This window comes from Octodon degus, unplaced genomic scaffold (assembly GCF_000260255.1).
Source record: "Octodon degus isolate 3935 unplaced genomic scaffold, OctDeg1.0 scaffold00211, whole genome shotgun sequence".
Taxonomy (NCBI): Eukaryota; Metazoa; Chordata; class Mammalia; order Rodentia; family Octodontidae; genus Octodon; species Octodon degus.
The window spans coordinates 739,684-752,849 of record NW_004524787.1 but is presented as its reverse complement, the minus strand read 5'-3'; the positions used below and the strand labels follow the sequence as shown (position 1 = coordinate 752,849).

The 13,166-nt window shown below is 38.0% G+C and overlaps 1 protein-coding gene across 1 annotated transcript; it reads left to right on the top strand.

Moving 5' to 3' along the window:
• The first annotated feature begins 313 nt into the window (after positions 1 to 313).
• LOC101585019 (spindlin-2B) lies at positions 314 to 2,272 on the top strand. The gene is made up of 2 exons (XM_004644803.2): positions 314 to 560; positions 1,340 to 2,272. The coding sequence occupies exon 2, from the start codon at positions 1,342 to 1,344 to the stop codon at positions 2,116 to 2,118; it is 777 nt and encodes a 258-aa protein (XP_004644860.1). The 5' UTR covers positions 314 to 560; positions 1,340 to 1,341; the 3' UTR covers positions 2,119 to 2,272.
• The last annotated feature ends 10,894 nt before the right edge of the window (positions 2,273 to 13,166 follow it).

The window sequence follows — 13,166 nt, the reverse complement described above, 5'->3', positions numbered from 1 at the left end:
CACAAGAGCATTACTAAAAAGAGAAAAGACTAATTCTTGGTAGATTGAAAGCGCAAGGGAAACAGCCGTGACAGGGCAGAAGTGGAGGTGGAATTAAGAGCTTTCGGATAGAAAAGGAGGGAGGCCAAACCTTAACTGGCAAGTAATGGGTTGCACTGAAATAGTTTTTGGAAAGAGGTGGAGCCAGGTCTAATTGTTCCTCCAGGCATGCCAGCACCGGCTGGTAAAGGAACTGCGGTGGGGGTGGGGGTGTTTGGCAGGAAGGGGAGGCCTCTCTACTCGCAGGAAGCTGCGCTACGGGAAGAGGGAGGAGACTGCGGCGACAGCAGAGGCTAGTGGAAGCCCAAGGTGGCAGAGGGGCCGCTGCAAGAAGAGGAAGACGGACGCCCCCACAAGCTTAGCACCAGGGAATCATCCTCTATTACAAAGCCCCGCCGTCCTACTAGACCCTCTCCTCGCCTAGGAATCCTCCCCTCTCAGCTCTGGCAAGCACACATTCTGCTGGACAGTAGCCCGCTGATCCTCCTTTGCAACAGGCTCTCAGCAGAGGCAGCATCAAGGTGTCTGATTTGGGCACTTGAGGCTTGCGAACCCCCCGCGGTGGACTCCCAGCAGGGCAAGACCATTGGCGGGGACCAGGAAGAATATGGGGGATGGGCTGGTATCAGACTGGAGATAAAGGGTAGGGGTGGACGCCAGGCTTGAGTGGGGTGGAGGACTGTTGCAGGCAACAGAAATAGGAGTGGCTTTAGAAACCCAGCCAGGATTTGAATATAAGCACAGAGAAGCAAGGGAGGTGGGTCCCAGGGGAGCAGCTGGAGTAAGCAAGTGCCCTGTGAGCCTTGGGGGACACTCATGCAGGAGGAGCTTGGAGCTTTGACAAGGTGGAAATATATGTGTTTGCAGAAGATCTGAGGTGGGCACCAGGGGCAGGTCAGGGAGAGGCAATTGGTTAATGAGTAAAGAGGAATTTGCTTTTTTAATTCAGCACAGTCCCTCATCACACTCAGCACCACCTCCACTAAAGCCCTTCCCTCCAGCTTCAAGGGTAGAAGAGACGGAGGAAAGGACAGAAAGAGGGGAGGACAGAGGGGGAAGGAAGACGAAAGAGAGAGAGAGAGAGAGAGAGAGAGAGAGAGAGAGAGAGAGAGAGAGAGAGAAAAGAGAAAGAGCACAACAGTCAGTATTTACCAGTATTTCTAACATTGGTGGCAGACTGCAGAGGAAATACAGTATTAGACTCCAGCACAAGGGTAAACAGACATCACTCCAAGGGAAAGTTCTCCTTATGACTTACTGAGTGAGCCTGTATCTGTATCCTCTCTCCCTGTCTTTGCAGGCATGAAGACCCCCAGTGCACAGGAGGCAGAAGGACAACAAACTAGATCAGCTGCAGGACGGGCCACTGTGTCTGCAAACTTCACAAAGAAGAAAAATTCCCAGAAGAAGCAGAGGGGCAGACCTTCATCCCAGCCCCGCAGAAACATCGTGGGCTGCAGGATTTCTCACGGATGGAAGGAAGGAGATGAGCCCATCACCCAGTGGAAAGGAACCGTTCTGGATCAGGTGCCTATAAATCCCTCTCTTTATCTAGTGAAATATGATGGAATTGACTGTGTCTATGGATTGGAACTTCATAGAGATGAAAGAGTTTTATCTCTTAAAATTCTTTCCAACAAGGTGGCATCCTCACAGGTTAGTGACGCCAACCTTGCAAATACCATAATTGGCAAAGCAGTGGAACATATGTTTGAGGGTGAGCATGGCACCAAGGATGAATGGAGGGGGATGGTTCTAGCCCAAGCACCTATCATGAAAGCCTGGTTTTATATTACCTACGAGAAAGATCCAGTGTTATACATGTACCAGCTTCTAGATGACTATAAAGAAGGTGACCTCCGCATCATGCCAGAATCCAGTGAGTCTCCTCCAGCAGAGAGGGAGCCAGGAGGGGTTGTAGATGGTCTGATAGGCAAACATGTGGAATATACCAAAGAAGATGGCTCCAAAAGGATCGGCATGGTCATTCACCAAGTCGAAGCCAAACCTTCTGTGTATTTCATCAAGTTTGATGATGATTTCCATATCTATGTCTATGATTTGGTGAAAAAGTCCTAAACACTGAGGTAAAATTTACCACATTTTTGGACATAAATCCATAATTTGTAGACACACCAAAAATTGCTGCTTTTTCCCTGTATTGAAAGTTTAAGGATCTTTGATGAGCAGTAAAATTGTTGTTTTGTTCTGATAAAATACAAATTTATGTGGATGTGACATGCTGTTTCAGGCACTTTCTCTTGAAACGATTGGGTGTGTTTGGTGAATGGGGCATGAAAAGAAGGAACAGCTGTCACTTCAGCCTGTAATTAAAATAAATCTAAACAGCTATCATTTATCTGACAAGGACATGGGATTTTTTTGGCCTGGTATAAGGGGGGAGGGAAAAGAGTACTGATGGGCTATAGGGGAAAGGAGAGTAAAGTGTTACTCTTTAAGAAAACGGAAAAGGGATAGGAGAGGGATCCCCATTGGAAGAGGGATGACCTGGAAGGTAAAACATTCAGCTGGGAAAGGAGTGAAGAATAACAAGGAGTGAGATCTTGGGACTTGGCAGAAAGCACAACAAATTGAGTGGAGAGGGCCAAAAGGTTCTTATAAAAGGTCCAGAGTAAGGGGAGAAAGATGTAGTTGGTAGGTATCTGGAAAGAGATACTGGTCTGTCATGAGTATCTGGCCAGAAAAGAAGAGATGTTGAAGGAAGAAAAATTGTAAAAAGAAAGACTGACTGAGGAAATGAGATCCCAGTAAAAAGAGGTGTGGTGTTTGGTGTTCATAAGGAATGGGCAGTCCCAGAAATCAGTTGGAATGCTAGCAGTATGCACGTTGACCTCCCTGGCTTCATGCACAAAGAAAGGGTGTACTATTTAAAAAAGCATATGCAGTGAAAGTTTCTGTAGAAGAATATTTTGATGCGGATGATGCAGATGAGTTAAGCAGGAGCCATGTTTATACCTATGAGGCTTTTGTTGTTTCAGCGAGTTTGTGCCACACCTGCGGAGCAGAAGCTCAATTCTCAGCCCAAACTCACTACACAGTGCTCCATAAACTGGGCTGTGGGAGAGTATGCTATCCAGAAAAATGGAACGTTGCTGCAGCCAGGTACAGTAGTCCCATATCTGGTCTTCCTCCTGCTGGGGCATCAGATGATTGGGCCTAATGTCTATCCCAGGCATGAGGTATACTTGATGGTCTATGCTTCTTTCGTTATCTTCCTGAAACCTCATTTTTCTCCAATCAATGCTCCATCAAAGGAACTCTTGACACTAGGAGCCCCTTTCTCTTTTGACCCCCCCAATCTCCAAAGCCTATGGCTACTAACATTCCACTGTTAATTCCTGGACAGTGTAGATTCCCCACAAACTCATGGGGACCTGTATTGAAAATGTGTACAATTTTTTTTTCCAGGTGATGTAGTTGCCATGAAAGTTGGGCTGCGAAATGTGACTTTGTGTAAGTAATTAGTTTGACTGTTTGCTACATGGAGGTATTGTGGTTAGTGGACAAAAGAGAGCCAACCCCAATAAAGTCCCTCAGAACTGTGGTGTCCAGTGCATGGCTCTAAGTTCATTTTTCCTTTCTTTCATTACAGAACTCTCCTGAGATCCTTATCAAAAATCCCTTCTCTTGATCCTGTGACCCACCCAGTATGAAACTATACCTCTGTTCCCAAATAGAAATTCCCAGTAGATTGCTTTTGCCTAGGCTGCTCTGACTTCTTGCATATTAGGTGTTGCAGCAGTGGTCTAGGACCTTCCAGGAGTTTAAAGAAGGTATTAAACCCAGTTCATTTTCTCCACTTAACATTGAGCCAACTTTCATCCATTGATTTATGAACTTTGTATTCAAGAATTACATAAAGCAAGTCCACCTCAACATCACAGAAATTATTTTCTTTGGTATGTCACATAATTTTGCCCAGTCAACACCTGCAGGCCCACAGGGATCAACTTTTAACTGTTTTCATGTCATATTTGGCCTTTGAGTTTTAACTGTTTTCTATTGTAAATCAGGCATTTTGTACTCTGGTAGAATTCGCATGATATGAATCTGTTTCTGGCTTCTCTTCAAAATCAAAAGCTAGAAAAGAAATTAAAATCAGGGTCCAGCAAGGTAGCTCAGAAGTGTAAAGCACCTGCTTAGGCAAGGTTAGACATGCACAGGGGAGTGCAATTCAATTCCATCCACCACGTGCTGCATCAGCCCCACCCACCCTAAGGGTTGGCTGACCTGACAAAAAAAATTAAAGCAATAAAAAAATCAAAACAAACAAGCAGAAAACAATTGATTTGTATCAATGTTCTAGCAATGCTGTAATAATCTGGGTCAGAAGTTTGACTCAGCCCCTTTTAGGGTCTGAATGAACTCCCCAGTTGCCCATTCCTCTGTTTTGAGTTAAGCTAATAAAAGACATTGTTGGTCCTAGAGGCATTTTCATTTGTGATTTTTAGGCTAGTCCCAGAGACATCTGTCTTAATTCTTTCTTTGAGTCCATTCACTTTTTAAATTCATTTTCTTCTGATTCATCCCTCAAATACTTTGCATAGGCGCTTCTCCCAGAGTTCTCATAAGTACAGTTACTAGTGGTGCAGGCTCAAAAAGATACTATTCTCATGGTGTTTACACTTTAATAGAGAAGATAGGAGGTAGACCAAGAGCTGTAAATATGCAATATTTCAATAGTAACAATGATTAGAAAGAAAAAACAAAAAGGAACTGGAAATGGAATTTGAAAAAAAGCCTGATTATAGAGAGGCAATGTTTTCAATAAACCTGGCACTGAGAACTTGAGTTTTGAATAAGGATAAGAAAATGAAATAATTGTTATCTGTACGAGAGAAAAAAATTAATATGTTTGGGCCAAATAGAGGTTTATGTGTGTATGTCTCTTTGAGTTTAAAACTAGTATCTATTTCACATGTACATTTTTGTCTTTTGTTTCTACCTTTGCTTCCTATGTACACTACCCATTACATTTCTGAAGTAACTCAATTAAAATATAAGACATTGCATCCTCCTTCCTGGATAGATAGGTGAATATTTTCTCACCATATTAATTGTAAAAGCCAAATTCCATTCATGTTCTAATTTGCTGGCTAGTAGTCTAAGTCCTTGCTCCCCACGACCACTTGAATAACTCCTTTCAGTTCTGTGTTTCTGTGTATGTAATTATTGCAATAATAAAAAGAGAAATTTCACAAATTATATGGTAGTAATTAGCTTTCTTATGTTCTGAAAATAGTAAAATGTTATTTAAATTAGCATTGAAGCATTGAGAGTAACAAAAATGTTACAGATTGAGAATGTACATTTTTTTCAAAAATTGGAAAATATTTAAAACACAAAATTTAGATAATTAATGAAATTTTGTTAAATTTCTTTAAATGAAACATGGAACATTTATTTTCAAAATTATCCTACACATAATGGGTAAATATAGAGTATGGTACAAACTTCAATTGTTAATAAAAGTAAAATAAATAAAGTTTTCAAGGAAAACTGCAAATATTTAAATGTTATACAGATATATGAATCGATGATTTAAAATATAGAAGACCACATGATAAGACTCTCTCTCTCTCTCTCTCTCTCTCTCTCTCTATATATATATATATATATATATATATATATATATTATTTGCTCTACTTTCATATATGATACCTTCTGATATATATAATCTATTTCAAGCGTGTATTATTTTTTCTCTTGACAGAGTGTAAGCTTTATAATTTCATTATTTTTCTTCCTTTATATTCTCTGATATATTTTAAGTGCTTAGCTAAATACTTGGTACATTTAGATATTCAACAAAGTTTTCTACTTTATGAATCTTACTAATGTTCAGCAAAATGGAAATTAAAGTTTTGCAGCCTTTACTGTGTACCAAATAAACACGTATCAGCTTTGACAATTTGCTTTGGCCAGTAGTTCACAATTCAAGGGTCCTATAAATTATTGGTTGGAGCTTTTATGTTAGAAATGAATTTATCATTATGTAAAGGATATGGAGATTAAATTTTCTGCCAATTTCACTCTTTTGAATTGTTGAAAGAAAATGCGGCACTGATGTATTTTGTTTCTATACTTCTTATAAGGAAAGACTTGCCTATTGTTTCTTACTCTCTTTTGGTGGACATTTAAATAGCATAAGTCTTTGCAAAATAAGATCTATAATTACCTGTAGAGAATAGGCCGGAATTCTTACTATCATCTAATATATATCTCTTTCCGAAGCAAAGAAAAAGACATATTTATTGTCCACTATAAAAGATGAATTTCTTTAAATTGAGTTTTTCTTTCCTCTGATGAGACCAATTATGTTGGTGTGTATCTGCTATTCATTTCACCTCACTGTATGTCAAGTGGTGCTCAATATTCTGGGGTAAATTCTTATAGCTATTGCTACAGTTGTAAATAATAAACTGTTTGTGGGATTAAATTATGGTGATACTTTTACTTTAAGTACGTGGAAGTAGGTTATTGAATAGAACCCAAAATTATTCATTATTTGTTTTTTTTTTTTCATTATTTGTTGGTTACAGAATACCAGATAAACAACTTGTCTACCACACTGGTGGTTAAACTCTGGCCTGCTACACTGTGAGAAAAAAATACTGATTCGGCCTAAGTTTTTATTTCCTTTTATAAAACAGTTGTTGGAACATAATAGCATAGAGGTAAAATGGAGATAAAAAGTTCCACCATGGGCAAAATACTGTCAAATCTCTAGTATTTATGTTCATTCACTTATGCAGTGAGTTGGCCAAGAAAATGTTTATGAACCAAAAAGGTAAACAGTGTGGCTGTTTGATGATTCAAGTCATCCATCCAATAATCCTGAAACTCTTAGAAACAGTGTGAGAAAACAAAAATATAAATTAGAGATTACTTCCCCTTCTCAGGAATCTCTCTCTCTCTCTCTCTCTCTCTCTCTCTCTCTCTCTCTCTCCTCTCTCTCTTTCTCTCTCTTTCTGTCTCTGTCTCTCTGTGTGTTTTTGAGACAGGGTCATACTATGCCACTCAAGCTGGCCCTGAGCTCACCATCCCAGGTTGGTCTTGAACTCACAAGCAACTTCCTGCATCATGAGGCCTCCAGAGTTCTGGGTTTATGGGAGTGCACCACCATACCCAGCTTCAGAAATGTTTTTGAGACATACAAAACCCTGTGTATGCCATAGGGCAGTCATGTCATACTTCTTTATCCCTTCATTCCCCAGATTAAGTATTTAGGGATGAGAAATGTACCCACTTAGGAATGAGAACCTGACAGCCCTAAAAATGTAAATTCATTTAACAATCCTGTAGAAAGTTGTTAGCATTACTACTACCCTGGAAAAATTCCCTGTCATACTGTGCAATAATGTCATAAAATTTGAAATGTTATTTTGTTACCCCAGCATACAATTAATTTCTCAAATACGTAACTTTGCTGCTGTATTATCCAACTTAACTACAGTTCAAGACGTATAATAGGCATATAATTCTAATTGGAAAACAATTCTGCATTTTTGAGTTAAAACATTCTCTAAGGCTAAATAGTGCAAGCAACTAGAACTTTACCGTTCATACTGGGAGCATTCACTAGTCTCGGAATGCTAGAAAGCTTAACATAATGAGATAAAAGAAAACACCATACTATGCAGAATCTGTAGTAATTGCACAGTCTTTCTAATGGTGTAGAACAGCTTTCTACTTCCACTCTCCTCTTTTAAATCAGTGACAGTTCCTCGAAGGTAAAGAGAAAAAAAAAAAAAAAAGAATTAGAGACTGGAGTGTAGGACTCTCTGTTCTCAAAGAATGTGAAATGCTACATATACTAACCAAGGTAGAATGGGAACCTTTTCTGTGGAGAAGCAATCAAACTTAACAGTTCTGTCAAATATGTATCTCCAAGTACTTTTTGCCTTGGACTTAAAGGAGGCAAGTGACATCCACAAACTTGTAACTGTTTGGCCAGGCTTAAAGTGGGTAAATGAAGAGAATATAACTTTCTCTATATTCTATAACCTAAATGCTACGTCCATATCTGACTATATACTAGGAAGTGATGTTTATATTTTGCTGTCCAATAAATGGCAAATAAACATAGAAAGGTGCTGAAGAGACACATAAATTTATTTCAAACCACTTTCATGGTGTCCTTCTGAATCATCCAGTGCAGAAACTTTAACATTCCCATAAGAAAATAAATCAAAGCCCATATTGAATACTTACAATAGAAACTGTAGAATATATATTAAGGGTTGAAAATTCTCTTTAAATAGTCTTGCATGAACAGCACAAACTTTATTAAGAGTCAAAGGTAAATATGAATTTCTATCAGATAAATTCAGTTATATCTTGCATGATTCCAACTCTTGTTGGTGTTATGACACTAAATGCATTAAACAAGCTCATAGAACAAATTTATTTAGCAAGTTTATGACACACGATAAGTTGTTTTGAACACCGAAAAGACTATTTTCTCATATGAGTGGCATCTAAGGATTGAGGTCTCCTTATTTATTATAGAACAATTTTAATATTTCTCAAAAAGCTTGCTTGTCAAAAGTAAAGTCAAAATGGAACAATGATGTGAATGTCAAAACAGAATCTATCTCTTTGAAGATAAAGTAGATTTCTTGAAAACATAGGCATAGCTAAGGAATTTCTGAACAAATTTCCAAATGCACAAGAAATAATATCAATGATCAACAACTGAGAGCTGCAGCTCAAGCCTGGCATGTGTGCGTGTGTGTGTGTGTGTGTGTGTGTGACCCTCCCTCGGCTGTGCCCGCTGGACCCCTCTAGACTCAGACCAGGCCCCACATGTGAGTGAGACCCTCCCCTCTGCTTTGCCCCTTGGACCCCTTAAGCCCTAGCCAAAGCATAGTATGTGTGAGTGAGACCTTCCACTGTGCTCTAAGGACACCTCCAGAACCAGCCCAGGCCACAAACAAAGGCCAGGTGTGAAACTTTGCATCTGAAGTCCCTGCAGAGAAGATAGGGGCCATAACCACCTAACTAATCCAAGAGCAGAACATTTTGCAAGAGGGGCACATCAGGTTCACTTCCATGGGCTGGAGCAGGAAGAAGCTCAGCTCAGCAGCCAGAACAGAGCCAGGTACATTGGGATGAGCTCAAATTTTGTAGATCCAGAGCCAGTAAGCTGAGACATTGTGCTAGACTCAGATCTATGAGAGCATTGTCTCTTTCTCCCTTGACTGAGAGAGGAGGCAAAAGATAACCAGGGTGAGCTAGTCTGTTGGGAAGATGCCACATACATCAAAGAGAGGTGATCAAACAGAATTTAAGGGAACTACCAATACAAATTCCCAATTTAATATCTTTTAGCTAAACAGGCATACTGCTTGCTCTTACTGTCTAAAAATATAAAGTCATTAGTTACACAAATTTTTCAACTGCTAAATATCTTTACCAAAAAAAATCTTTACCCATTATTACTGTTCCTAATTTCAGTTCCATAATACAAAACTACAACCTCTTGAACAATATAACTCACTTGTGTAGGAATTTGGTTAAGTGCTAAGTGTATAACTGCACCAAATCACTACACAAAACGTCAGAGAATAGTGCTATACACAATGACAAAGAGAAGGAGCAAAATGCAATCTCAGGTCCTGAGCCCAGCAAGACCAACAGCAGGAGACATTGCATTGAAAAAATTGGGAATCACACAGATAAAATCTCTGAATTAATAGCGTCTGAAGTAAGGAAACAACTGCAGAAAGGTAAAGAGGAAATCAGATCAGAAATAATCTCTGAAGTTAAAAAAAAGAAAGGATAACTACAAAGAAAGAATAAAAGTTTCTAAAGGATACACTGATAAAAATATTAGAGGAGAAAAGAAAAACGATGGAATACTTGAATGAGCAATGTAGGGAAAAAATAGATCTCAAAAAGCAGAGTCAAAGAGATATAGAGGAATTTCAAATCTCAATCACAAGCTTGTAAAGCTGTTTGAATGAAGGTGAAGACAGAGTTTCAGATCTTGAAGACGCCGGTGCAGCTACTGGGAAGGTACAAAAAATCTCTTAGAAACAACTACAGAAAGTAATTCAAATTCTGCAAGACAATGAAAACATGAACAACATAAAATTAATAGACATGAATGAGAAAAAAAAGTCAATGTAAATGATATAAAAAGAATATGGGGAGGAGTAACACCAGAAAAACTTCCCAAATAAGGGAAAACAGTTTGACATTCAGGTAACTGAATCACGTAGAACTCCAAATAACATCAACCCAATTAAAAATACATCAAGATATATAATAGTCAAGACCCCAGAAATCCAGCATAAGAACAATATAATAAAATCTGCCAGAGAAAAGAAACAGATCACATTTAAAGGAAAACTCATAAGAAAAACTACAAATTTCTCTTCACAAACCATCAAGTCAAGAACAAAAAAGGAGTAGAGTACTTCAAAAAACAAATTCCAGCCCAGATTACTGTGCCTTGCAGAACTCTCTTTCCAGTTTAATGGAGGAGACAATTCCTTCCATGACAAAGAACAAAGAATTATAGGATGACAAATACAACACTACACAGACTACTAAAAGATATTCTAGAGAGGGATCAAAATGACCACAACTCCACGAATGAAAGAGGGAAGAACCCACCAAATATGGCAAACAATTAAACACAGGAGAAAAAGGGGTGAACAACAGCAGCGAAATAACATGTCAATTATAAGTCAATACATCTCAATTATAACCACCAATGTAAATGGACTGAATTCATCAATTAAAAGATATAGACTGGCATTGTGGATTAGGAAGCAAAATCCAACAATATGCCATATAAAAGAAACACACTTAACTCAAAGAAATTCATAGGCTGAAAGTCAAATGTTGGAAAACCATACTACACATGCCAGCACCTCACAAAAGATCAGGAGTAGCAATCATGTTCGCAGACAGTCTCAACTTCGAACCAAGAATGATCAAATGAAAAAACAATGTCACTACATACTGGTTAGGGAATAAACTCAAGAGGAAGAGGTAACACTCATAAATATGAACACACCAAACATAGGACCACAAAACTATGCAAGAGAAATCTTCATCGACATGAAAAAATTTAATATCCAGCACCACAATCTTAAAATGAGACCTTAATTCCCCTTATCCCAAAACGAATGATCAAGCACACAAAAAATTAGCCAACAAATAGTGGAACTGAACCAGAACTTGGAACAAGTGGACTTAGTGGACATATACAGAGTGTTCCACACAGCTACAAATGAACACACATGTTTTTCAGCTATACATGAGACATTCTCTAAAATAGACCACATACTAGGCCATAGATCATGCTTATGTATGTAAAAGAGAACAGAAACTATACTTTGCACATTAACTGACCACAGTGCAATGAAACTAGAAAAAAGGGACAAAAGAATCCAGAAAAACCTTATGATATTTACATGAAAATTAAACAACACCCTCCTCAGAAACCAATAGATTACGGATGAAATTAAACAAGAAATTAAATTATCTACAATTTAGTGAAAATTCAAACACATCTTCTCAGAATTTATGGGATGCAATGAAAGCAGTTCTTAGAGGGAAATTTACATCTGTAAACTCGCACATTAGGAAAACAGAATGGTAACAATAAATACCCTAATGCTGCACCAGAAACATATAGAAAAGGCAGAGGAAACTAAACCTAAAGCTCAAAGAAGAGAAAATTATAAAGATTAGAGTGGAAATTAATTCAATCAACATATTGAAAACAATACAAAGAATTAAAAGCTGGATCTTTGAAAGATTAAATAAAATTGATAAGCCCCTAGCTAACCTCATCAGAAAGCGGAAACGAAAATAAAATAAATTCTAGAGAGAAGACCTTTGTCTGCGTACTTATTAGTTAACATTTTTTTCCAAATTTTTTAGTTGTTTTTTCACTCTGTTGATAATTTCTTTTGACGTGCAAAGTCTTATCAATAAGAGTAAGTTGCAGTTGTTAATTCTTTCAAGAATTTCCACTGCAGTTCAATTTTTGTTCATGAACTTTTTGCCTACCCCTATGTCTTCAAGAGTCCCTCCTACTTTCTCCTCCAAGACATTTAGTGTTTCTGTTTTAATGTTCACATCTTTAATCCATTTTGATTTCAGTTTATTTCATGGTGATAGTCCTAGGTCCTGTTTTAGTTTTCAGAATGTGCAAAGCCTGTTTTTCCTGTACCATTTGTTGAAGTGATTATCTTTCATCCAGTAAATAGGTTTGGCCACTTTGTCACAGACAAGGTGGCTCAGCATGTTTCCAGTTGCTTCTGCATCTTGTAATCTATTCCACTGATCCTCAGTCTGTTTTTTGCCTACATTATGCTTATGTTATCACAGTAGATTTTCAGTATAATTGCAACTCACGAATTGTAATGCCTTCTTCTTTGTCTGTTGCACAGGACTGCCTTTGCTCTTCTAGGTTCCAAATAAATTTTGGCAATGATTTCTTTAGATCTATAAGGTATGTTGGAGGTATTTTGATAGAAATTGCATTAAATTTGTATAACAATTTTGGGAGTATGGTCATCTTCAAGATATTGGTTCTTCCTATCAAGGAGCAGGCAATATCTTTCCATTTTATGAAATTCTCTATGATCTCTTTTTTCAGAGTACTGTAATTTTCATTGAATAGATTTTTTACTTCTTTAGGCAGATTAATTCCTATTATTTCATTTTTCACACTGCTATTTTAAAAGTTATTGTTTCTCTAATTTCCATCTCAGTGCGTTTCTTACCTGTGTGAGAAATGCTATTGATTTGTGTGCATTGACTTTCTAATCTGCTATGCTACTGCATTTGTGTATTAATTCTAGTAGCTTCTTGGTAGAGTTTTATGGGGCTTCCAGTTAAACTACCTTGTCATTTTTAAATAATGATAGTTTAACTTCTTCTTTACCTATTTTTATTCCTTTTATTTCTCTCTCTTTTTGAATAGCTATAGCTGGGCTGCAGAGATGACTCAGTGGAGTAAGCACTTCCCTGGAAAGCACAGGGTCCTGAGTACAATCCCTGGTTGAAAGAAAATTAGCTCTAGCTAATGATTCCAAAATTATACTGAATAGGAGTGGTGATAGAGAACATCTTTGTTTTG